Here is a 27,770-nt window from a genome sequence, read left to right on the forward strand (position 1 = left end):
TTTACAGGCAACTAAAGATTTTCGACAAACGTCTTCCCTGTTTGTCGTTTACTCTGGTCAGAGGAGAGGTCAAAAAGCTTCTGCTACCTCTCTCTCTTTTTGGCTTCGTAGCATAATTCGTTTAGCTTATGAGACTGCTGGACAGCAGCCTCCTGAAAGAATTACAGCTCATTCCACTAGAGCTGTGGCTTCCACTTGGGCCTTTAAGAATGAGGCCTCTGTTGAACAGATTTGCAAGGCTGCAACTTGGTCTTCGCTTCATACTTTTTCCAAATTTTACAAATTTGACACTTTTGCTTCCTCGGAGGCTATTTTTGGGAGAAAGGTTCTTCAGGCAGTGGTTCCTTCTGTATAAAGAGCCTGCCTATCCCTCCCGTCATCCGTGTACTTTTGCTTTGGTATTGGTATCCCACAAGTAATGATGACCCGTGGACTGATCACACTTAACAGAAGAAAACATAATTTATGCTTACCTGATAAATTCCTTTCTTCTGTAGTGTGATCAGTCCACGGCCCGCCCTGTTTTTTAAGGCAGGTAAATATTTTTTAAATTATACTCCAGTCACCACTACACCCTTGGCTTCTCCTTTCTCGTTGGTCCTTGGTCGAATGACTGGAGGTGACGTAGAGGGGAGGAGCTATATAGCAACTCTGCTGGGTGAATCCTCTTGCACTTCCTGTAGGGGAGCAGTTAATATCCCACAAGTAATGATGACCCGTGGACTGATCACACTACAGAAGAAAGGAATTTATCAGGTAAGCATAAATTATGTTTTTTCTGGGCTAAAACGATTGATTTATAAGCATTTTTAATAGTTTATAGCTTTGAGGAGTTATTTTATTCTTGGGTTTTATGTTGAATAACCGGCAGGCACTGTATTGGACACCTTTTTCTCTGGGGGCCTTCTCTAATCATAGGCAGAGCCTCATTTTCGCGCCACTAATGCGCAGTTGTTTTTGGGAAGCAAGGCATGCAGATGCATGTGTGAGGAGCTCAGATACATAGAAAAAGCTTACTGAAGGCGTCATTTGGTATCGTATTCCCCTCTGGGCTTGGTTGGGTCTCAGCAAAGCAGATACCAGGGACTGTATAGGGGTTAAATATAAAAACGGTTCCGTTATTTTAAGAGTTAAAGTTTTCAAATTTGGTGTGCAATACTTTTAAGGCTTTAAGACACTGTGGTGAAATTTTGGTGAATTTTGAACAATTCCTTCATACTTTTTCACATATTCAGTAATAAAGTGTGTTCAGTTTAAAATTTAAAGTGACAGTAACGATTTTATTTTTAAACGTTTTTTGTACTTTGTTATCAAGTTTATGCCTGTTTAACATGTCTGAACTATCAGACTATGTTCTGTATGTGAGGAAGCCAAGGTTCCTTCTCATTTAAATAGATGTGATGTATGTGACAAAAAATTTAGAGAAAATGATGCCCAAGATGATTCCTCAAGTGAGGGGAGTAAGCATGGTACTGCATCATCCCCTCCTTTGTCTACGCCAGTCTTGCCCACACAGGAGGCCCCTAGTACATCTAGTGTGCCAATACTCCTTACTATGCAACAATTAACGGCTGTAATGGATAATTCTATCAAAAACATTTTAGCCAAAATGCCCACTTATCAGCGGAAGCGCGACTGCTCTGTTTTAGAAAATACTGAAGAGCATGAGGACGCTGACGATAATGGTTCTGACATGCCCCTACACCAGTCTGAGGGGGCCAGGGAGGTTTTGTCTGAGGGAGAAATTTCAGATTCAGGGAAAATTTCTCAACAAGCTGAACCTGATGTGATTACATTCAAATTTAAATTGGAACATCTCTGCGCTCTGCTTAAGGAGGTGTTATCTACTCTGGATGATTGTGACAATTTGGTCATTCCAGAGAAATTATGTAAGATGGACAAGTTCCTAGAGGTCCCGGGGCCCCCCGAAGCTTTTCCTATACCCAAGCGGGTGGCGGACATTGTAAACAAAGAATGGGAAAGGCCCGGCATACCTTTTGTCCCTCCCCCTATATTTAAGAAATTGTTTCCTATGGTCGACCCCAGAAAGGACTTATGGCAGACAGTCCCCAAGGTCGAGGGGGCGGTTTCTACTCTAAACAAACGCACCACTATCCCTATAGAAGATAGTTGTGCTTTCAAAGATCCTATGGATAAAAAATTAGAGGGTTTGCTTAAAAAGATGTTTGTTCAGCAAGGTTACCTTCTACAACCAATTTCATGCATTGTTCCTGTCACTACAGCAGCGTGTTTCTGGTTCGATGAACTAGAAAAGGCGCTCAATAAAGATTCTTCTTATGAGGAGATTTTGGACAGAATTCATGCTCTTAAATTGGCTCCTTTACTTTAGACGCCACTTTGCAATTGGCTAGATTAGCGGCGAAAAATTCGGGGTTTGCTATTGTGGCGCGCAGAGCGCTTTGGCTAAAATCTTGGTCAGCGGATGCGTCTTCCAAGAACAAATTGCTTAACATACCTTTCAAGGGGAAAACGCTGTTTGGCCCTGACTTGAAAGAGATTATTTCAGATATCACTGGGGGTAAGGGCCATGCCCTTCCTCAGGATAGGTCTTTTAAGGCTAAAAATAAACCAAATTTTCGTCCCTTTCGCAGAAACGGACCAGCTCCAAGTTCTACATCCTCTAAGCAAGAGGGTAATACTTCTCAAACCAAGCCAGCCTGGAGGCCAATGCAAGGCTGGAACAAAGGTAAGCAGGCCAAGAAACCTGCTACCAAGACAGCATGAGATGTTGGCCCCCGATCCGGGACCGGATCTGGTGGGGGGCAGACTTTCTCTCTTCGCTCAGGCTTGGGCAAGAGATGTTCTGGATCCTTGGGCGCTAGAAATAGTCTCCCAAGGTTATCTTCTGGAATTCAAGGAGCTACCCCCAAGGGGGAGGTTCCACAGGTCTCAATTGTCTTCAGACCACATAAAAAGACAGGCATTCTTACATTGTGTAGAAGACCTGTTAAAAATGGGAGTGATTCATCCTGTTCCATTGGGAGAACAAGGGATGGGATTCTACTCCAATCTGTTCATAGTTCCCAAAAAAGAGGGAACATTCAGACCAATCTTAGATCTCAAGATCCTAAACAAATTTCTCAAGGTTCCATCGTTCAAAATGGAAACCATTCGGACAATTCTTCCTACCATCCAGGAAGGTCAATTCATGACCACGGTGGATTTAAAGGATGCGTATCTACATATTCCTATCCACAAGGAACATCATCGGTTCCTAAGGTTCGCCTTTCTAGACAAGCATTACCAGTTTGTGGCACTTCCATTCGGATTAGCCACTGCTCCAAGAATTTTCACAAAGGTACTAGGGTCCCTTCTAGCGGTGCTAAGACCAAGGGGCATTGCAGTAGTACCTTACTTGGAGGACATACTGATTCAAGCGTCGTCCCTACCACAAGCAAAGGCTCATACGGACATTGTCCTGGCCTTTCTCAGATCTCACGGGTGGAAAGTGAACGTAGAAAAAAGTTCTCTATCTCCGTCAACAAGAGTTCCCTTCTTGGGAACAATAATAGACTCCTTAGAAATGAGGATTTTTCTGACAGAGGCCAGAAAATCAAAACTTCTAAGCTCTTGTCAAGTACTTCATTCTGTTCTTCTTCCTTCCATAGCGCAGTGCATGGAAGTAATAGGTTTGATGGTCGCGGCAATGGACATAGTTCCTTTTGCGCAAATTCATCTGAGACCATTACAACTGTGCATGCTCAGTCAGTGCAATGGGGATTATACAGACTTGTCTCCGACGATACAAGTAGATCAGAGGACCAGAGATTCACTCCGTTGGTGGCTGACCCTGGACAACCTGTCACAGGGGATGAGCTTCCGCAGACCAGAGTGGGTCATTGTCACGACTGACGCCAGTCTGGTGGGCTGGGGCGCGGTCTGGGAACCCCTGAAAGCTCAGGGTCTTTGGTCTCGGGAAGAATCTCTTCTCCCGATAAATATTCTGGAACTGAGAGCGATATTCAATGCTCTCAAGGCTTGGCCTCAGCTAGCAAAGGCCAAATTCATACGGTTTCAATCAGACAACATGACGACTGTTGCGTATATCAACCATCAGGGGGGAACAAGGAGTTCCCTGGCGATGGAAGAAGTGACCAAAATCATTCAATGGGCGGAGACTCACTCCTGCCACTTGTCTGCAATCCACATCCCAGGAGTGGAAAATTGGGAAGCGGATTTTCTGAGCCGTCAGACGTTTCATCCGGGGGAGTGGGAACTCCATCCGGAAATCTTTGCCCAAATAACTCAATTGTGGGGCATTCCAGACATGGATCTGATGGCCTCTCGTCAGAACTTCAAGGTTCCTTGCTACGGGTCCAGATCCAGGGATCCCAAGGCGACTCTAGTAGATGAACTAGTAGCACCTTGGACCTTCAATCTAGCTTATGTATTCCCACCGTTTCCTCTCATCCCCAGGCTGGTAGCCAGGATCAATCAGGAGAGGGCATCGGTGATCTTGATAGCTCCTGCGTGGCCACGCAGGACTTGGTATGCAGACCTGGTGAATATGTCATCGGCTCCACCATGGAAGCTACCTTTGAGACAGGACCTTCTTGTTCAAGGTCCGTTCGAACATCCGAATCTGGCCTCACTCCAACTGACTGCTTGGAGATTGAACGCTTGATTTTATCAAAGCGAGGGTTCTCAGATTCTGTCATTGATACTCTTGTTCAGGCCAGAAAGCCTGTAACTAGAAAAATCTACCATAAAATATGGAAAAAATATATCTGTTGGTGTGAATCTAAAGGATTCCCATGGAACAAGATAAAAATTCCTAAGATTCTATCCTTTCTTCAAGAAGGTTTGGAGAAAGGATTATCTGCAAGTTCTTTGAAGGGACAGATTTCTGCCTTATCTGTTTTACTTCACAAAAAGCTGGCGGCTGTGCCAGATGTTCAAGCTTTTGTTCAGGCTCTGGTTAGAATCAAGCCTGTTTACAAACCTTTGACTCCTCCTTGGAGTCTCAATTTAGTTCTTTCAGTTCTTCAGGGGGTTCCGTTTGAACCCCTACATTCCGTTGATATCAAGTTATTATCTTGGAAAGTTTTGTTTTTGGTTGCAATTTCTTCTGCTAGAAGAGTTTCAGAGTTATCTGCTCTGCAGTGTTCTCCTCCTTATCTGGTGTTCCATGCAGATAAGGTGGTTTTACGTACTAAACCTGGTTTTCTTCTGAAAGTTGTTTCTAACAAAAACATTAACCAGGAGATAGTCGTGCCTTCTTTGTGTCCGAATCCAGTTTCAAAGAAGGAACGTTTGTTGCACAATTTGGATGTAGTTCGTGCTCTAAAATTCTATTTAGAGGCTACAAAGGATTTCAGACAAACATCTTCCTTGTTTGTTGTTTATTCTGGTAAAAGGAGAGGTCAAAAAGCAACTTCTACCTCTCTCTTTTTGGCTTAAAAGCATCATCAGATTGGCTTATGAGACTGCCGGACGGCAGCCTCCTGAAAGAATCACAGCTCACTCCACTAGGGCTGTGGCTTCCACATGGGCCTTCAAGAACGAGGCTTCTGTTGATCAGATGTGTAAGGCAGCGACTTGGTCTTCACTGCACACTTTTACCAAATTTTACAAATTTAATACTTTTGCTTCTTCTGAGGCTATTTTTGGGAGAAAGGTTTTGCAAGCCGTGGTGCCTTCCATCTAGGTGACCTGATTTGCTCCCTCCCATCATCCGTGTCCTAAAGCTTTGGTATTGGTTCCCACAAGTAAGGATGACGCCGTGGACCGGACACACCTATGTTGGAGAAAACAGAATTTATGTTTACCTGATAAATTACTTTCTCCAACGGTGTGTCCGGTCCACGGCCCGCCCTGGTTTTTTAATCAGGTCTGATGATTTATTTTCTTTAACTACAGTCACCACGGTATCATATGATTTCTCCTATGCAAATATTCCTCCTTTACGTCGGTCGAATGACTGGGGAAGGCGGAGCCTAGGAGGGATCATGTGACCAGCTTTGCTGGGCTCTTTGCCATTTCCTGTTGGGGAGGAGAATATCCCACAAGTAAGGATGACGCCGTGGACCGGACACACCGTTGGAGAAAGTAATTTATCAGGTAAACATAAATTCTGTTTTTTTTTCATCCCACTTTAGGGATGTTTTGTTGTTTAAAATGTAATATTTCTCTTGCAAGGTGTATCCAGTCCACGGATTCATCCTTTACTTGTGGGATATTCTCATTCCCTACAGGAAGTAGCAAAGAGAGCACACAGCAAACCTGTCCATATAGCTCCCCCTCTAGCTCCACCTCCCCAGTCATTCTCTTTGCTGGCTCTAAGCACTAGGGTCTCTCTCGGGAGTGTAAAGTGAATGTGGTGTTAGAATTGTAGTTTTATTTTCTTCAATCAAAAGTTTATTTTAAATGGTACCGGTTTGTACTATTTACTCTCTAGCAGAAAAGTGATGAAGATTTCTGCTGAGAGGAAAATGATTTTAGCATGTTGTAACTAAAATCCACTGCTGTTCCCACACAGGACTGAGGAGTACCAGAAAACTTCAGTTGGGGGGAACAGTTTGCAGGGTGATCTGCAATAAGGTATGTTCAGTCATTTATTTCTAGACAAGACTGAGATAATGCTAGAAGAGACTGACAATATCCCCATGAGGGGAGGGTAAGCTATGTTCACAGACTTGGTAAGGAATTGAATGCTTACATAATAGGGCTAATATACTAGTTGACACTTATTCAGGGCAATCGATTGTTTGGCTAAGGAAAAATAGTTTTGCAAGACACTGAAAGCCCTTTTGGTTTTTTTCTGATGTTATTACCACATGGCTGTTTTTTAGTCACTTAGGAGTGATTTACTAGGCCTCACAGCTCCGGGCTAGAGTGGGAGGGGCCTAATTGCCTCATATGCGCACTTAGAATTGCAGATAAGTTCATGCTGTTTCACATGGAGGGTCCTGCTGATGTTTGAGGGCCTAAAAGAAGATATATTCCCCCAAATCTGATCCCTAAGGGAAGGTAGGGCCACAGCAAGGCAGTGGCAAGGTGCTGTAGTGATTTAACCAGGTGTTGGCTTTAGGCTGCTCCGGTTTGGGCATTAAGGGGTTAATCGTTTTGAAACTTGGAGTGCAATCTTATTAAGGCTTTAGCTACATACTGTGAAAATTTCAGAAAGATTGCTGCATTTTTCACCGTTTTGTAAAATTGTGTGCTTTTTTTATCTCTTAAAGGCACAGTAACGTTTTTTATTTGATTAAAGTGATTCCAAGCCTGTTTGTGTACTCTACTAGTCTGTTAAACATGTCTGACACTAAGGAAAATCCTTGTTCAATGTGTTTAGAAACCATGGTGGAACCCCCTCTCAGAATGTGTCCCACTTGTACTGATATGTCTATACACTTTAAAGATCATATTGTTGCACTTAAGAATGTGGCCCAAGATGATTCTCAGACTGAAGGTAACGAGGGTAGCCCGTCTGCCTCTCCCCAAGTGTCACAACCAGTTACGCCCGCGCAAGCGACGCCTAGTACCTCTAGTGCGTCTAACCCTTTTACATTACAAGACTTGGCGGCAGTCATGGATAATTCTCTTACAGCCTTCTTATCTAAACTGCCCGTGTTACCTGCAAAGCGTGATAGCTCCGTTTTAAGAACAGATTATGAGCATTCTGACGCTTTGGTAGCCGTATCCGATATACCCTCACAACGCTCTGAAGTGGGAGCGAGGGATTTGATGTCTGAGGGAGAAGTCTCTGATTCAGGAAGGGTTCCTCCCCAGACAGATTCAGATACATTGGCTTTTAAATTTAAACTAGAACACCTCCGTGTTTTACTTAGAGAGGTATTAGCTACTCTGGATGACTGTGACCCTTTGGTGATCCCAGAGAAATTGTGTAAAATGGACAAGTACCTAGAGGTCCCTGTTTACATGGATGCGTTTCCGGTCCCTAAGAGGATTGCGGATATCGTTACTAGGGAGTGGGATAGGCCAGGTGTCCCTTTTGTCCCCCCTCCTGTTTTTAAGAAAATGTTCCCCATATCTGGCCCCATGCGGGACTCGTGGCAGACGGTCCCTAAGGTGGAGGGGGCTGTTTCTACGCTAGCTAAACGCACAACCATACCAATTGAAGACAGTTGTGCTTTTAAAGACCCTATGGATAAGATGTTAGAGGGTTTACTTAAGAAAATTTTTGTTCAACAAGGTTTTCTTCTCCAACATATTGCCTGCATTATTCCTGTAACTACTGCAGCTGCTTTCTGGTTTGAGGCGCTGGAAGACTCGCTCCAGACGGAGACCTCATATGAGGAAATTATGGATAGAATTAAGGCTCTAAAGCTAGCTAATTCTTTTATCACTGACGCCGCTTTCCAAATAGCTAAGTTAGCGGCGAAAAATTCAGGTTTCGCCATTTTGGCGCGCAGGGCGCTATGGCTAAAGTCCTGGTCGGCCGATGTGTCGTCTAAATCCAAGCTTTTGAACATTCCTTTCAAAGGGAAGACCCTATTCGTGCCTGAATTGAAAGATTATTTCCGATATCACCAGGGGAAAAGGCCATGCTCTCCCTCAGGACAAAGCCTTTAAAACAAAGAACAAAGCTAATTTTCGTTCCTTTCGCAATTTCAGGAACGGCCCCGCTTCATCCTCTCCGGCTGCAAAGCAAGAGGGTAACGCTTCACAGCCCAAGGCAACCTGGAAACCTTACCAGGGCTGGAATAAGGGTAAACAGGCCAAAAAGCCTGCAGCTTGCCACCAAGACAGCATGAAGGGGTAGCCCCCCGATCCGGGACCGGATCTAGTAGGGGGCAGACTCTCTCTCTTCGCTCAGGCCTGGGCAAGAGATGTACACGATCCTTGGGCATTAGAGATTGTAGCCCAGGGATACCTTCTAGAATTCAAGGACTCTCCTCCAAGGGGAAGGTTCCACATTTCTCGTCTGTCTACAGATCAGACAAAGAAAGAGGCGTTTTTACGCTGTGTAGAAGATCTACATACAATGGGAGTGATCCACCCAGTTCCAATTGCAGAACAAGGACTGGGGTTTTACTCAAACCTGTTTGTGGTTCCCAAAAAAAGAAGGAACTTTCAGACCAATCCTGGATCTCAAAATTCTAAACAAATTCTTCAGAGTCCCATCATTCAAGATGGAGACCATTCGGACTATCTTACCAATGATCCAGGAGGGTCAATATATGACTACTGTGGATCTAAAGGATGCGTATCTGCACATTCCTATCCACAAAGATCATCACCAGTTTCTCAGGTTCGCCTTTCTGGACAAGCATTTTCAGTTTGTGGCTCTTCCTTTCGGGTTGGCCACTGCTCCCAGAATTTTCACAAAGGTGCTAGGGTCCCTCCTGTCGGTTCTAAAACCGCGGGGCATAGCAGTGGCGCCTTACCTAGACGACATCTTAATTCAGGCGTCAACTTTCCAAAGAACCAAGTCTCACATGGAGATTGTATTGGCCTTTCTGAGGTCTCACGGGTGGAAGGTGAACATCAAAAAGAGTTTTCTCTCTCTCTCTCTCTCTCCCCCCTCACAAGAGTTCCATTCCTAGGAACCCTGATAGACTCGGTAGAAATGAAAATATTTCTGACTGAGGTCAGAAAGCTAAAACTCTTAACTACTTGCCGAGCTCTTTATTCCATTCCTCGGCCATCTGTGGCTCGGTGCATGGAGACAATCGGACTAATGGTTGCGGCAATGGACATAGTCCCTTTTGCTCGGATATGCCTCAGACCACTGCAACTATGCATGCTCAAACAGTGGAATGGGGATTATGCAGATTTGTCTCCTCAAATTCAGTTGGACCAGGAGACCAGAGATTCTCTTCTCTGGTGGTTGTCTCAGGATCACCTGTCTCAAGGAATATGTTTCCGCAGGCCAGAGTGGATCATCGTAACGACCGACGCCAGTCTGTTAGGCTGGGGTGCGGTCTGGGACTCCCTGAAAGCTCAGGGCTTATGGTCTTGGGAAGAAACTCTTCTCCCGATAAACATTCTGGAACTGAGGGCGATATTCAACGCTCTTCAGGCATGGCCTCAACTAGCGGCGGCCAAATTCATCAGATTTCAGTCGGACAACATCACGACTGTAGCTTATGTCAATCATCAGGGGGGAACAAAGAGTTCCCTAGCGATGACGGAAGTAACCAAAATCAGGTGGGCGGAGGATCACTCCTGCCATCTCTCAGCAATTAACATCCCAGGGGTAGACAACTGGGAGGCGGATTTTCTAAGTCGTCAGACTTTTCACCCGGGGGAGTGGGAACTCCACCCGGAGGTATTTGCCCAGCTGACTCAGCTATGGGGCACCCCAGAGTTGGATCTGATGGCGTCCCGTCAGAACACCAAACTTCCTCTCCCGGGATCCCAAGGCGGTATTGATAGATGCTCTAGCAGCGCCTTGGTCCTTCAATCTGGCTTATGTTTTTCCACTGTTTCCTCTCCTCCCGCGTCTGGTTGCCAGAATCAAGCAGGAGAAGGCTTCACTGATTCTGATAGCGCCTGCGTGGCCACGCAGGACTTGGTATGCAGACCTAGTGGACATGTCATCTGTCCCACCATGGACACTGCCAATGAGGAAGGATCTTCTAATACAGGGTCCGTTCAAGCATCCAAATTTAGTTTCTCTACGTCTGACTGCTTGGAGATTGAACGCTTAATTATATCAAAGCGTGGGTTCTCTGAGTCAGTTATAGATACTCTGATTCAGGCTAGAAAGCCTGTCACCAGGAAAATCTACCATAAGATATGGCGGAAATATCTTTGTTGGTGTGAATCCAAGGGTTACTCATGGAGTAAGATTAGGATTCCCAGGATATTGTCCTTTCTCCAAGAAGGACTAGAGAAAGGATTGTCAACTAGTTCCTTAAAAGGACAAATATCTGCTTTGTCTATCCTGTTACACAAGCATCTGGCAGAGGTACCAGACGTTCAAGCGTTTGCTCAGGCTTTAGTCAGAATGAAGCCTGTCTATAAACCTGTGGCTCCGCCATGGAGTTTGAATCTAGTTCTTTCAGTTCTTCAAGGGGTTCCGTTTGAACCTTTACATTCCATAGATATTAAGTTGTTATCTTGGAAAGTTTTGTTTTTGATAGCTATCTCTTCTGCTCGAAGAGTTTCAGAATTATCTGCCTTACAGTGTGATTCACCTTACCTGGTGTTCCACGCAGATAAGGTAGTTTTGCGTACCAAGCCTGGTTTTCTTCCTAAAGTTGTTTCTAACAAGAATATTAACCAGGAAATAGTGGTTCCTTCTCTGTGTCCTAATCCATCTTCGAAGAAGGAACGTCTGTTACACAATCTTGATGTAGTTCGTGCTTTAAAGTTCTATTTACAAGCAACTAAGGATTTCAGACAAACATCTTCCTTGTTTGTTATCTATTCTGGTAAGAGGAGAGGTCAGAAAGCGACTGCTACCTCTCTTTCCTTTTGGCTGAAAAGCATCATCCGTTTGGCCTATGAGACTACTGGCCAGCAGCCTCCTGAAAGAATTACTGCTCATTCTACCAGAGCAGTGGCTTCCACATGGGCTTTCAAAAATGAGGCTTCTGTTGAACAGATTTGTAAGGCAGCGACTTGGTCTTCACTGCATACTTTTGCCAAATTTTACAAATTCAATAATTTTGCTTCTTCGGAGGCTATTTTTGGGAGAAAGGTTTTGCAAGCAGTGGTGCCTTCCGTTTAAGGTACCTGTCTTGTTCCCTCCCTTCATCCGTGTCCTAAAGCTTTGGTATTGGTATCCCAGAAGTAAAGGATGAATCCGTGGACTGGATACACCTTGCAAGAGAAAACAGAATTTATGCTTACCTGATAAATTACTTTCTCTTGCGGTGTATCCAGTCCACGGCCCGCCCTGGCATTTAAGTCAGGTAAAAAAATTTTTGTTTAAACTACAGTCACCACTGCACCCTATGGTTTCTCCTTTTTCTTCCTAACCTTTGGTCGAATGACTGGGGGGTGGAGCTAGAGTGGGAGCTATATGGACAGCTTTGCTGTGTGCTCTCTTTGCTACTTCCTGTAGGGAATGAGAATATCCCACAAGTAAAGGATGAATCCGTGGACTGGATACACCACAAGAGAGTAATTTATCAGGTAAGCATAAATTCTGTTTTTGATGCCTATACACAACCATTTGGGTTAGCCTACTAATAAGCAATTTCCTTTTGACAAGGCTCCCAAGTGGCAATTTATACTTTTAAACTATACTTCAGTGTATAAAAATTTCTTGATTTGTATTTAAAAACAATTATTTTTTTTTAAGTTGAAAAATTACATACTCCATTTCATTAGAACATATATTAAAATTAGTGGCCCTGTAATACTATGAATAGCGCTACTTATTGGGTCCGCGGCACTTTGGGTCCAGTAGTTCTCTGTGGTTCTAAAGAGGTAATTTTACCTGTGTGTGTAACGCATAGCATTACAGGGTTGCTAGTTAAAACTGCATGCTCGAAAAATCAAATGCTCTAAATTGTTAGTCTTATTTTTGTATTATATATATATTTTTTCTCTTTCATGTGCCACAGAGCACCTTCCTTTCTTCCTTTGCAAAACATTACACCAAAACTTTGCAGACCACTTCCAGAATAATTTCCCCATTACATACATTTTTCTATTTCTTCTCGCCATACATTACTCTCCTGCAATTCCCTTATAGGTTATTATGTTACCACCCTACACTTATTTGGTTTTCAGCCAGCGTGCCTTGGCAGCCCTCCCAGTCTGCCAGGGGCATTTTGAAGGCGTTAAAATGGTATGTTTTCACCAGAGCTGAAAAAACTACAAAGATTGTAAGCTCTGTAGGGAGCAGGGCACTGTAATTCTTCTGTCTAGTCTGCCTTCTCCTTATCTTTATTGTACAGTGCTGCAGTATCTGTTAACACATTATAAAAATACCTTCTATACAGTTATATATTTTTTTTAATGTAAAATAGTAATCTAGCAATTATGTTTTCACATCCGATATCTCGGCTGTGCTTGGAGTTGTGACACATTTATTTGTACTGCTGCTCCATTCTATTGTTGAGGTTTGTCTGTGAGATCCGATGTGCATTTGCCAAATCTTAATTCATGAATACAAACCACTTGCTTTCTGTCTGACAGCATTCTTGTGGTGTAAATTTTGCTTTGTACAGATATATTGTGCATTTAAAGGGATATAAAATCTATACTTATTATTTTATTATTTAGTGTTATCAAATTGCTGCCATATAGTGCTCCAGAAATGGGCCGTCTCCTAAGCATACGTTTGTGCTTTTCAAGATACCAAGATAGCGAAGAAAAATTGATAATATAAAATTGTGTAAAATCGCATTCTCTAACTGAATCATGAAAAATGGTGGGCTTCATATCCCTTTTTAAAGGGCCAGTATACACTAATTTTCATTTAATTGCATGTAATAGACCTCAAAGCAGAACATGCTGCGATCTGAGATTCATTTTGTAGAAAATGCCGCACGTCTGAAGAAAGAACAGGACACATGCAGGAACTGTTACCGCTTTCCCTTTGCAGCGCTGCTCCGCATCAGACTGTTCTCTTCAAAAATTGCTGTGCTCTGGCTGCACCGTGTATGTTTTTCCTTAACATAGTGCAGCCAGAACAAAGCGCTGGTTTAAAGAGAACTGTCGAATACAGAGCAGCGCTGAAAAGCAGCAGTACATTAATTTGTCTGGCTCGTAGGTATTTTTTTTTAACCTTATAATTATGTGTTAGACCAAGAGCAAAGGAAACTAATTTATGAAAGAGACATTTTTATAAGCTTAATTTCTTTTCTTTTTTTCCCTCTGTGACTGATTTGCAATACCATTTCCAACTGCTTTTTTATATTATGCAACTTCATTCTCCAGTTAATTAAAGGGACACTAAACCCAAACATTTTCTTTCATGATTCAGGTAGAGTTCAGGTAGAGAATACAATTTTAAGCAATATTCCAATTTTCTTCTATTATCTAATTTGCTTCATGCTTTAGGTATCCTTTGTTGAAGAAATAACAATGCACATGGGTGAGCCAATCACACGAGGCATCTGTGTGCAGCCACCAATCAGCTGCTACTGAGCCTATCTAGATATGCTTTTAGCCATAGGATATCAAGAGAATGAAGCAAATTAGATAATATAAGTAAATTAGAAAGTTGTTTAAAATTACATGCTCTTTCTAAATCATAAAAGGAAAAAAATGGGTTTTATGATCCTTTAACACATTGCATTTGTGCTTTAGTGTAATCGCTTAATTTTATAACTAAATTTAATTTCAAAATGACGTGCAGAATAAATCTAATTGCAGAAAGTTTGAAAAAAGTTCTGCAACTGGGGTAATAGACACTACCATAAAGAATAAGATGCACAGATAGTTATCTAAAAATCCTGTAAAACTGTTTAAAAACTTACTTAGAAGCTCCCAGTTTAGCTCTGTTGAAAATGTTAGCTGGAACACACACTGAAAGTGGTTCTATAGCAAAAAAGAGCCCCTCCTGCATATGAAAAGACTACCAGTGTTTCCTAACCCAGCCACATATTCATTATATCTTAGATAGAGCCAGGTGAAACAATCAGCTCACCCATCAGCTGATCAGTTCACCTGTGCTCTAGTTAGTATATAATAAATATGTGGCCTTTTAAGGATCCTTAGAACTGGAGTTGGGAAACGCTGCTTTACACAAACAGGAGCAAGCTGGAGTAGGTATAAATCAGTGTTGTTCTAAAACTTTGGGGCTTGGTTAAGAGTCTAAAAATCTGTGCAATATTAAAAAATAAGCAAAACCTATATACTTTAAAAAAAAAAAAAAAGCTGTTATAGGCTATATAAATGGATCATCTACTAAAAATTTATGCAAAGAAAGATCTAGTGTATGATGTCACTTTTTAAGTTGAGTCATTTTTACTGCTGGCTGGGGAATACAGAAAGTCACAACCGAGCACTCGGCCTAGGATCTACTGTCACGGCTAATCTACTGGGTTAAAACATTAGGCCTAGAATACATTGGAGATTACTTTTACTTCAATTATTTTTTCAACAGCCAAATTCCACCAACAATTTCCCTTATTTGGGGAAGCCAATCTGTGCTTGGTCATATTGTCGGTATAAAGTGTTAACCTTGAAGTCGGCAGGTTGCATTTTAAATTCTGAGAATTTGAAAATCATCAATTTTCAGAGCTAACTTACATATAAAAAAAGGGCAAATAATGAAAGTATATTACAAAGTTGTTTTATTACACACCACTCAATATAGTTATATACAATATCTCAAAGTATTTACTATACTTTTTATTTATTTTTATTGTGAGTGACTAATAATAAAGCACCAAACTACATTTACCAAAGAAAAAAGTGTAAGACTACATAACTGCTACTTGATTATAATTCCATAAACAATAAACATAATCATGGTTGTCATCTGTTTACTATAGACTTAAGTTGCTAACAAAGCATTCATCAAACCATTTTTGTTTTGCAGGAGAAAGCAGTGATGGCCATAGTTGACAGGGTGTTTTATGTAAATCACCTCTGTGGGATGGATTATAATCAGTCTTCAGATCATTTCATTCAGAGAAATGGACAGTCTGGGGGTGGCAACTCCCCTTTTTTTACTGCTGCAGTCAGTGGATTGAATCAAGTGAACAACCCTTCCATGACCGATGGACTAAACATCGGTGATGCACGCTTCAGTGTTCACAGCAACTACATCCCTAGTACCAGCACAACTGTAGCAAGCGAGAACCAGTTTGTTTGGCCTCTTCAGAACCCGCAAGATGCAGAGTTATTTTCTCTGGAAAAATCTGCAGAGTAAGTGACTTTTTAATATTCAAATTGAGTACTTTCAGTATTTCTAGACTTATTTATTTTCCATTATTGTGAATGTATTATTGCTAGCACTATTCAGACAATGTGCTGCTTTATATAACAAACTAAAAACTGAGAAACCCTCAATGCACAGTACACGTTACTTTAATGCATGCCATATGAAGTCCTGTTTTATGATCCATACTTTTCAAACAACAAGAGGCCTCCCTTTGCTGGCTCTTAAAGGGGTGCAAGTACTTTTACGCACAATAACAAGATCTCAACGCCAGTCTTAGTGTACTTTTTCACATTTGTATCTGTTTTTGTATTCTGTCTGTTTGGGAATTAACTGAATGTTTGTTTTTGTTTTTTTCTTAGGCTTCCTGTTTCATTTAGGAGGAAACACAGACTGGAAGACCAAGATACAGAGTAAGATGTTTTAATACTAACGTTGATCTGTTATATGCACACACTATATCTAGCATAATACTTATGTTTTTTTTTTTTTTTTTTTAGTTTTTGTATTTATAGTGTCTTGTCAACCTATTGTGCAAAATTAAACATTTCTGTAAAAACATCTACAATATGTACTTTTCCTAGAATCTGGTATCTGTTTTCAGATGCCAGAATCTGTATTGTTTTTGCAGTCTTCACATTCCCTATTGACCCTTGAGGCCTTTTCATATACAAACCAGAGGAGGGTTTTTGAACTTGGTGAAGACTGATGCACATAGAAACATGCAGCCCCTTGAAGATATATTGGTATGGAAAGATAGGCAGTGATACAATTGTTTTGTATAGTGATACCTATTGGAGTTTCTAACCTTTTTTTTTTATATTTTATTTCTGTTTTTGGTTTTTTTAGCTGCCCAGTCAAAAAAAGGAGACTTGCAGAGCTTCCTGTAAATTCTGCACCTGAACCTTGTCCTTTCACTGCAAATACTTATATGGCTGAAAATACATCAGAACGGCGTTGGATTGCTGCCTCTCCAAACAAGAAAGAAGACCCTGTCTTGTATTCCAATACCAGTTCATCAGCAATTGCGCAAACCATACATAGTGAAGAGATGGAAGAAGCTGCTGAATCCTTCTGTAATCCTCCACCACCAGAACAACAAGAAATTGAAAAGAGGTATGTGTGTACTATAAAGATGTCACTTATTTTGTCACACTAGTAAACTTGTACTTTACAGCGTTCAAACCAATCCATTAACTTGATTTAACATTTTGCCCATCCCATTTTCTAGAGTTAAAAAAGCAAACTCTGTAACCTGATAATCAAATGGTTATTTGGATAATTTTCAGCACTATAAATAGCATAATTTTGCTTTTTGGTCTCTCTGGGGAATGTGGGACAATGCACTTTTGTGTAAAAAAAAAATAAAAAATAAAAAAAAAAGACTGTTTTAAGATCCCTTTAAAATATCACCAGCTACTTGAGTGGTTATGAGTTTCAACTTCTGTAGTAAAATAAAAATTGAAAGCTTCATGATTCAGATAACTTCTGTTATCAAATTTGCTTCTTTCTCTTTCTATCGTTTATTGAAGAGTAAAACTAGGGAGGCTCAGGAGTGTGCACGTGTCTTTAGTACTCTTATGTGCCTACCTAGTTTTACTCTTCAATAAAAGATACCAAGAGAACAAAGCAAATTTGATAACTGAAGTAAATTGGAAATTTATTTAAAATTACATGCTCTATCTGAATCATGAAACTTTTTATAATTTTGACGTTGCTGTCCCTTTAATACTTACTGCAGAAGTTGAAACACACATAACCACTCAAGTAGATGGTGATATTTTAAAGGGATCTTAAAACACTTTTTGTTTTGTGTTAATAAAAAAAAGTGCATTGTCCCACATTCCCTAGAGAGACCAAAAAGCAAAAATCTGTTTCTTTTTAGACGCGATGAGTCGACGGATTTCATCCTTACTTGTGGGATATTTACCTCCTTGTTAGCAGGAGGAGGCAAAGAGCACCACAGCAGAGCTGCTATATATAGCTCCTTCCCTCCCTCCCACTCCAGTCATTCTCTTTGCCTACGTTAGTGATAGGAAGAGGTAAAGTGAGGTGTTAGATTAGATTCTTCAGTCAAGAGTTTATAATTTTTAAAGTAGTGCCAGAGTGTGCTACTTTGTTCTAGGGTGTAGCCGTAGTCCATATCAGTCTCTATAGTAGAGCTATTGGTGGCTTTAGAGCAATGGGAACTTGTGGGACATAATTCTCACTGTGCCTCCCATAGATTTATGCTGCCCTTCTCCTGATCGCCTAAGCAATACTTAACTTAGTCTTTATCATCTTCCACAGGGCTATGGGAGGGAGAGGACCTCCTAAACCTGCTAAACTGCCCTGCTGTCGGGCAGAATATAAAGGTAAGTGCTATCTTTTTATTCTGGGTCTGAAGCACACAGAAGCATTCAAGACAGAGGAAGTATATCACTTTACTGGGACATATATCTCCTATATACTGTTTTAGGAGGATTTTCTGACAGCATGTTTATAGCAGGCACTGGGGCTGAGGAGAGTGGCTTTGGGGGGCACTTGAACCGTGTGGACACCATGAAGGATGCCCTGTGGCAAGGGCTAAACCACTTAAAATATTGTTTCTCTTGTTAAGTGTGTTCAGTCCACGGGTCATCCATTACTTATGGGATATATTCTCCTTCCCAACAGGAAGTTGCAGGAGGATCACTCAAGCAGAGCTGCTATATAGCTCCTCCCCTCACATGTCATATCCAGTCATTCTCTTGCAACCCTCAACAAAGAAGGAGGTCGCGAGAGGAGCTGGAGTTTTTACTTATCTATTCTTCAATCAAAAGTTTATTTTAAATGGCACCGGAGTGTGCTGTTTTTCTATCTCGGGCAGTATTTGGAAGAAGAAACTGCCTGCGATTTTTCTATGATCTTAGCAGGCATAACTAAGATCCACTGTCTGTTCTCGACATTCTGAGGAGTGGGGTAACTTCAGAAACTGGGAATAGCATGCGGGGTCCTCCGCAAATGAGGTATGTGCAGTACTTTATTTTCTGGGAATGGAATTGACTATGAAAATACTGCTGTTACCGTATGATGTAAGTACAGCCTTAAATGCAGTAGTGACAACTGGTATCAGGCTGATAAATGTATGCGCAGTCGAGTTATTTTCTAGGGACTAGAATTTGACTGGGAAAATACTGTTAAAACTGAAATAATACTTAAGCCTTATCTGCAGTGGTAGCGACTGGTAGCAGGCTTAGTGATAACTTTGCATGACATTGGAAAATGTTGCTTTTTAATAAAACGTTTACTGGCATGTTATTCGTTTTTGTGAGGTACTTTGGTGATAAATCTCTTTGGGCATGATTTTTTTCCACATGGCTAACATATTTTTCTGCATGGAAACCGTTATATCAGGGCTCCCACTGTTGTGATAGGAGTGGGAGGGACCTTGTTTTGGCGCCTTGTTGCGCAGTTAAAATTCTAGCAGTCTTCCTGCTTCTTCCTCCTTGATCCAGGACGTCTCTAGAGAGCTCAGCGGTATGCAAAATTCATTTGTGAGGGAGGTAATCAGTCACAGCAGATCTGTGACAGTGTGCTTGACTGTGATTAAAAGCGTTAAATCTTAATTGATATCCGTTTTATCCGTTTTGGGTATTGAGGAGTTAATTATCCTTTTGCTAATGGGTGCAATCCTCTGCTAATAATACACTTCTTGTTAAGAATTGTTTAATTATATCTGTATTTCTCCAACATAGGTGTGTCCGGTCCACGGCGTCATCCTTACTTGTGGGATATTCTCTTCCCCAACAGGAAATGGCAAAGAGCCCAGCAAAGCTGGTCACATGATCCCTCCTAGGCTCCACCTACCCCAGTCATTCTCTTTGCCGTTGTACAGGCAACATCTCCACGGAGATGGCTTAGAGTTTTTTAGTGTTTAACTGTAGTTTTTATTATTCAATCAAGAGTTTGTTATTTTAAAATAGTGCTGGTATGTACTATTTACTCTGAAACAGAAAAGAGATGAAGATTTCTGTTTGTAAGAGGAAAATGATTTTAGCAACCGTTACTAAAATCGATGGCTGTTCCACACAGGACTGTTGAGAGGAATTAACTTCAGTTGGGGGAACAGTGAGCAGACTTTTGCTGCTTGAGGTATGACACATTCTAACAAGACGATGTAATGCTGGAAGCTGTCATTTTCCCTATGGGATCCGGTAAGCCATTTTTATTTAGACAGTAAATAAGGGCTTCACAAGGGCTTTTTAAGACTGTAGACATTTTCTGGGCTAATTCGATTCATATATTCACATATTTAGCCTTGAGGAATCATTTTAATCTGGGTATTTTGTAAAATAATATCGGCAGGCACTGTTTTAGACACCTTATTCTCTAGGGGCTTTCCCTAATCATAGGCAGAGCCTCATTTTCGCGCCGGTATTGCGCACTTGTTTTTGAGAAGCATGACATGCAGTCGCATGTGTGAGGAGCTCTGATACATAGAAAAGACTTTCTGAAGGCGTCATTTGGTATCGTATTCCCCTTTGGGCTTGGTTGGGTCTCAGCAAAGCAGATACCAGGGACTGTAAAGGGGTTAAAGATAAAAACGGCTCCGGTTCCGTTATTTTAAGGGTTAAAGCTTCCAAATTTGGTGTGCAATACTTTTAAGGCTTTAAGACACTGTGGTGAAATTTTGGTGAATTTTGAACAATTCCTTCATACTTTTTCGCAATTGCAGTAATAAAGTGTGTTCAGTTTAAAATTTAAAGTGACAGTAACGGTTTTATTTTAAAACGTTTTTTGTACTTTGTTATCAAGTTTATGCCTGTTTAGCATGTCTGATCTACCAGATAGACTGTGTTCTCAATGTGGGGAAGCCAAGGTTCCTTCTCATTTAAATAGATGTGATTTATGTGACACAAAATTTAGAGAAAATGATGCCCAAGATGATTCCTCAAGTGAGGGGAGTAAGCATGGTACTGCATCATCTCCTCCTTCGTCTACACCAGTCTTGCCCACTCAGGAGGCCCCTAGTACATCTAGTGCGCCAATACTCCTTACTATGCAACAATTAACGGCTGTAATGGATAATTCTATCAAAAACATTTTAGCCAAAATGCCCACTTATCAGCGTAAGCGCGACTGCTCTGTTTTAGAAAATACTGAAGAGCATGAGGACGCTGATGATATTGGTTCTGAAGTGCCCCTACACCAGTCTGAGGGGGCCAGGGAGGTTTTGTCTGAGGGAGAAATTTCAGATTCAGGGAAAATTTCTCAACAAGCTGAACCTGATGTGATTACATTTAAATTTAAATTGGAACATCTCCGCGCTCTGCTTAAGGAGGTGTTATCTACTCTGGATGATTGTGAGAATTTGGTCATTCCAGAGAAATTATGTAAAATGGACAAGTTCCTAGAGGTCCCGGGGCCCCCAGAAGCTTTTCCTATACCCAAGCGGGTGGCGGACATTGTAAATAAAGAATGGGAAAGGCCCGGTATACCTTTCGTCCCTCCCCCCATATTTAAAAAATTGTTTCCTATGGTCGACCCCAGAAAGGACTTATGGCAGACAGTCCCCAAGGTCGAGGGGGCGGTTTCTACTTTAAACAAACGCACCACTATACCCATAGAAGATAGTTGTGCTTTCAAAGATCCTATGGATAAAAAATTAGAAGGTTTGCTTAAAAAGATGTTTGTTCAGCAAGGTTACCTTCTACAACCAATTTCATGCATTGTCCCTGTCACTACAGCCGCGTGTTTCTGGTTCGATGAGCTAGAGAAGGCGATCACTAGTGATTCTCCTCCTTATGAGGAGATTATGGACAGAATCCGTGCTCTCAAATTGGCTAATTCTTTCACCCTAGATGCCACTTTGCAATTGGCTAGGTTAGCGGCGAAGAATTCTGGGTTTGCTATTGTGGCGCGCAGAGCGCTTTGGTTGAAATCTTGGTCAGCGGATGCGTCTTCCAAGAACAAATTGCTTAACATTCCTTTCAAGGGGAAAACGCTGTTTGGCCCTGACTTGAAAGAGATTATCTCGGATATCACTGGGGGTAAGGGCCACGCCCTTCCTCAGGATAGGTCTTTTAAGGCAAAAAATAAACCTAATTTTCGTCTCTTTCGTAGAAACGGACCAGCCCCAAGTGCTACGTCCTCTAAGCAAGAGGGTAATACTTCTCAAGCCAAGCCAGCCTGGAGACCAATGCAAGGCTGGAACAAGGGAAAGCAGGCCAAGAAGCCTGCCACTGCTACCAAGACAGCATGAAATGTTGGCCCCCGATCCGGGACCGTATCTGGTGGGGGGCAGACTCTCTCTCTTCGCTCAGGCTTGGGCAAGAGATGTTCTGGATCCTTGGGCACTAGAAATAGTCTCCCAAGGTTATCTTCTGGAATTCAAGGGGCTTCCCCCAAGGGGGAGGTTCCACAGGTCTCAATTGTCTTCAGACCACATAAAGAGACAGGCATTCTTACATTGTGTAGAAGACCTGTTAAAAATGGGAGTGATTCATCCTGTTCCATCAGGAGAACAAGGGATGGGGTTCTACTCCAATCTGTTCGTAGTTCCCAAAAAAGAGGGAACGTTCAGACCAATCTTAGATCTCAAGATCCTAAACAAGTTTCTCAAGGTTCCATCGTTCAAAATGGAAACCATTCGAACAATTCTTCCTTCCATCCAGGAAGGTCAATTCATGACCACGGTGGATTTAAAGGATGCGTACCTACATATTCCTATCCACAAGGAACATCATCGGTTCCTAAGGTTCGCATTCCTGGACAAGCATTACAAGTTCGTGGCACTTCCTTTCGGATTAGCCACTGCTCCAAGGATTTTCACAAAGGTACTAGGGTCCCTTCTAGCGGTGCTAAGACCAAGGGGCATTGCAGTAGTACCTTACTTGGACGACATTCTGATTCAAGCGTCGTCCCTTCCTCAAGCAAAGGCTCACACGGACATAGTCCTAGCCTTTCTCAGATCTCACGGATGGAAAGTGAACGTAGAAAAGAGTTCTCTATCTCCGTCAACAAGGGTTCCCTTCTTGGGAACAATAATAGACTCCTTAGAAATGAGGATTTTTCTGACAGAGGCCAGAAAAACAAAACTTCTGAACTCTTGTCAAATACTTCATTCCGTTCCTCTTCCTTCCATAGCGCAGTGCATGGAAGTAATAGGTTTGATGGTAGCGGCAATGGACATAGTTCCTTTTGCGCGCATTCATCTAAGACCATTACAACTGTGCATGCTCAGTCAGTGGAATGGGGACTATACAGACTTGTCTCCGACGATACAAGTAAATCAGAGGACCAGAGATTCACTCCGTTGGTGGCTGTCCCTGGACAACCTGTCACAAGGGATGAACTTCCGCAGACCAGAGTGGGTCATTGTCACGACCGACGCCAGTCTGATGGGCTGGGGCGCGGTCTGGGGACCCCTGAAAGCTCAGGGTCCTTGGTCTCGGGAAGAATCTCTTCTACCGATAAATATTCTGGAACTGAGAGCGATATTCAATGCTCTCAAGGCTTGGCCTCAGCTAGCGAGGGCCAAGTTCATACGGTTTCAATCAGACAACATGACGACTGTTGCGTACATCAACCATCAGGGGGGAACAAGGAGTTCCCTGGCGATGGAAGAAGTGACCAAAATCATTCAATGGGCGGAGACTCACTCCTGCCACCTGTCTGCAATCCACATCCCAGGAGTGGAAAATTGGGAAGCGGATTTTCTGAGTCGTCAGACATTACATCCGGGGGAGTGGGAACTCCATCCGGAAATCTTTGCCCAAATTACTCAACTGTGGGGCATTCCAGACATGGATCTGATGGCCTCTCGTCAGAACTTCAAGGTTCCTTGCTACGGGTCCAGATCCAGGGATCCCAAGGCGGCTCTAGTAGATGCACTAGTAGCACCTTGGACCTTCAAACTAGCTTATGTATTCCCACCGTTTCCTCTCATCCACGCAGGACTTGGTATGCAGATCTGGTGAATATGTCATCGGCTCCACCATGGAAGCTACCTTTGAGACGAGACCTTCTTGTTCAAGGTCCGTTCGAACATCCGAATCTGGTCTCACTCCAACTGACTGCTTGGAGATTGAACGCTTGATCTTATCAAAACGAGGGTTCTCAGATTCTGTTATTGATACTCTTGTTCAGGCCAGAAAGCCTGTAACTAGAAAAATTTACCACAAAGTATGGAAAAAATATATCTGTTGGTGTGAATCTAAAGGATTCCCTTGGGACAAGGTAAAAATTCCTAAGATTCTATCCTTTCTTCAAGAAGGATTGGAGAAAGGATTATCTGCAAGTTCCTTGAAGGGACAGATTTCTGCCTTGTCGGTGTTACTTCACAAAAAGCTGGCAGCTGTGCCAGATGTTCAAGCCTTTGTTCAGGCTCTGGTTAGAATCAAGCCTGTTTACAAACCTTTGACTCCTCCTTGGAGTCTCAACTTAGTTCTTTCAGTTCTTCAGGGGGTTCCGTTTGAACCCTTACATTCCGTTGATATTAAGTTATTATCTTGGAAAGTTTTGTTTTTGGTTGCAATTTCTTCTGCTAGAAGAGTTTCAGAATTATCTGCTCTGCAGTGTTCTCCTCCTTATCTGGTGTTCCATGCAGATAAGGTGGTTTTACGTACTAAACCTGGTTTTCTTCTGAAAGTTGTTTCTAACAAAAACATTAACCAGGAGATAGTCGTGCCTTCTTTGTGTCCGAATCCAGTTTCAAAGAAGGAACGTTTGTTGCACAATTTGGATGTTGTTCGCGCTCTAAAATTCTATTTAGATGCTACAAAGGATTTTAGACAAACATCTTCCTTGTTTGTTGTTTATTCTGGTAAAAGGAGAGGTCAAAAAGCAACTTCTACCTCTCTCTCTTTTTGGATTAAAAGCATCATCAGATTGGCTTACGAGACTGCCGGACGGCAGCCTCCTGAAAGAATCACAGCTCATTCCACTAGGGCTGTGGCTTCCACATGGGCCTTCAAGAACGAGGCTTCTGTTGATCAGATATGTAGGGCAGCGACTTGGTCTTCACTGCACACTTTTACCAAATTTTACAAGTTTGATACTTTTGCTTCTTCTGAGGCTATTTTTGGGAGACAGGTTTTGCAAGCCGTGGTGCCTTCCATTTAGGTGACCTGATTTGCTCCCTCCCTTCATCCGTGTCCTAAAGCTTTGGTATTGGTTCCCACAAGTAAGGATGACGCCGTGGACCGGACACACCTATGTTGGAGAAAACAGAATTTATGTTTACCTGATAAATTACTTTCTCCAACGGTGTGTCCGGTCCACGGCCCGCCCTGGTTTTTTAATCAGGTCTGATAATTTATTTTCTTTAACTACAGTCACCACGGTATCATATGGTTTCTCCTATGCAAATATTCCTCCTTTACGTCGGTCGAATGACTGGGGTAGGCGGAGCCTAGGAGGGATCATGTGACCAGCTTTGCTGGGCTCTTTGCCATTTCCTGTTGGGGAAGAGAATATCCCACAAGTAAGGATGACGCCGTGGACCGGACACACCGTTGGAGAAAGTAATTTATCAGGTAAACATAAATTCTGTTTTTTTTGAAGCGCTGCAGCGTTTTTATATTGCTTGTAAACTTATTGAAAGTGATTTCCAAGCTTGCTAGTTTCATTGCTAAGTCTGTTTAAACATGTCTGATTCAGAGGAAACTGTTTGTTCATCATGTTCAAAAGCCAATGTGGAGCCCAATAGAACGATGTGTACCAATTGTATTGATATTGCTTTGAATAAAAGTCAATCCGTACCGATAAAGAAACTATCACCAGACAACGAGGGGGAAGTTATGCCGCCTAACTCTCCTCACGTGTCAGTACCTGCGTCTCCCGCTCGGGAGATGCGTAGCATTGAGACGCCAAGTACATCTAGGCCATTACAAATCACTTTACATGATATGGCTAATGTTATGAAAGAAGTATTATATAATATGCCCGAATTAAGGGGCAAACGCGATAGCTCTGGGTTAAGGACAGAGCGCGCTGATGACACGAGAGCCATGTCTGATACTGCGTCACAATTTGCAGAACATGAGGACGGTGAGCTTCATTCTGTCGGTGACGGTTCTGATCCGGGGAGACCGGATTCAGAAATTTTAAATTTAAGCTTGAGAACCTCCGTGTGTTACTAGGGGAGGTATTAGCGGCTCTGAATGATTGCAACACTGTGGCAATTCCAGAGAAATTGTGTAGGTTGGATAGATACTATGCGGTACCGGTGTGTACTGACGTATTTCCTATATCAAAAAGACTTACAGAAATTATTAGTAAGGAGTGGGATAGACCCGGTGTGCCTTTTTCCCCTCCCCCGATATTTAGAAAAATGTTCCCTATAGACGACACCACACGAGACTTATGGCAGACGGTCCATAAGGTGGAGGGAGCAGTTTCTACGTTAGCCAAGCGTACCACTATCCCGGTGGAGGATAGCTGTGCTTTCTCAGATCCAATGGATAAAAAATTAGAGGGTTATCTTAAGAAAATGTTTGTTCAACAGGGTTTTATTTTGCAGCCTCTTGCATGCATTGCGCCTGTCACGGCTGCAGCGGCATTCTGGTTTGAGTCTCTGGAAGAGGCGATTCGCACAGAGCCATTGGATGAGGCTTTGAGCAAAGTTAGAACCCTTAAGCAAGCTAATGCGTTTGTTTCAGATGCCGTAGTACATCTAACCAAACTTACGGCTAAGAATTCCGGATTCGCCATACAGGCGCGCAGAGCGCTCTGGCTTAAATCCTGGTCAGCGGATGTAACTTCCAAGTCTAAGCTACTTAACATTCCTTTCAAAGGGCAGACCTTATTCGGGCCCGGCTTGAAGGAAATTATTGCTGACATTACGGGAGGTAAGGGCCACGCCCTTCCTCAGGACAGGGCCAAACCAAAGGCCAAACAGTCTAATTTTCGTGCCTTTCGTAACTTCAAGGCAGGAGCAGCATCGACTTCCTCCGCTCCAAAACAGGAAGGAACTACTGCTCGTTACAGACAGGGTTGGAAAGGCAACCAGTCATGGAACAAGGGCAAGCAGGCCAGAAAGCCTACTCCCGCCCCTAAGACAGCATGAGGACAGGGCCCCCTATCCGGAGACGGATTTAGTGGGGGGCAGACTTTCTCTCTTCGCCCAGGCTTGGGCAAGAGATGTGCAGGATCCCTGGACGTTAAAGATTATATCTCAGGGATACCTTCTGGATTTCAAAACCTCTCCTCCACAAGGGAGGTTCCATCTTTCGAGGTTATCAACAAACCTAGTAAAGAGAGAGGCTTTTCTACAATGTGTACAAGACCTCTTAATCATGGGAGTGATCCACTCAGTTCCGCGATCGGAACAGGGACAAGGATTTTACTCAAACCTATTTGTGGTTCCCAAAAAAGAGGGAACCTTCAGACCAATCTTGGATTTAAAGATCTTAAACAAATTCCTAAGGGTACCATCGTTCAAGATGGAAACCATTCGAACCATCCTACCCATGAACCAAGAGGGTCAATATATGACCACAGTGGACTTAAAGGATGCTTACCTTCATATACCGATTCACAAAGATCATTATCGGTACCTAAGGTTTGCCTTTCTAGACAGGCATTACCAGTTTGTGGCTCTTCCCTTCGGGTTAGCCATGGCCCCGAGGATTTTTACGAAGATTCTGGGCTCACTTCTGGCGGTACTAAGACCACGAGGCATAGCGGTGGCTCCGTACCTAGACGACATTCTGATACAAGCGTCAAGTTTTCAGAATGCAAAGTCTCATACAGAGATAGTTCTGGCATTTCTGAGGTCGCATGGGTGGAAAGTGACTGTGGAAAAGAGTTCTGTTACCACTCACAAGGGTTCCTTTTCTAGGGACTCTTATAGATTCTGTAGAGATGAAGATTTACCTGACGGAGTCCAGGTTATCAAAGATTCTCAATGCTTGCCGTGTCCTTCATTCCGTTCCAAGCCCATCAGTAGCTCAGTGCATGGAGGTAATCGGCTTAATGGTCGCGGCAATGGACATAGTGCCATTTGCGCGCCTACATCTCAGACTGCTGCAACTAT

The 27,770-nt window shown here is 42.5% G+C and overlaps 1 protein-coding gene across 2 annotated transcripts in view; it reads left to right on the plus strand.

The window, feature by feature from the left end:
- Window positions 1-27,770, plus strand: part of CCDC117 (coiled-coil domain containing 117) — an 80,817-nt gene that overhangs the window by 18,055 nt on the left and 34,992 nt on the right. For both annotated transcript variants that reach the window (XM_053701667.1, XM_053701668.1), the window contains exons 2-4: window positions 15,431-15,759; window positions 16,135-16,185; window positions 16,622-16,888. In XM_053701667.1, coding sequence (XP_053557642.1) covers window positions 15,443-15,759; window positions 16,135-16,185; window positions 16,622-16,888 — 635 coding nt within the window. In that variant the 5' untranslated portion in view covers window positions 15,431-15,442. The remainder of the gene's footprint in view (window positions 1-15,430; window positions 15,760-16,134; window positions 16,186-16,621; window positions 16,889-27,770) is intronic.

The sequence above is a fragment of the Bombina bombina genome, chromosome 2 (assembly GCF_027579735.1).
Source record: "Bombina bombina isolate aBomBom1 chromosome 2, aBomBom1.pri, whole genome shotgun sequence".
Taxonomy (NCBI): Eukaryota; Metazoa; Chordata; class Amphibia; order Anura; family Bombinatoridae; genus Bombina; species Bombina bombina.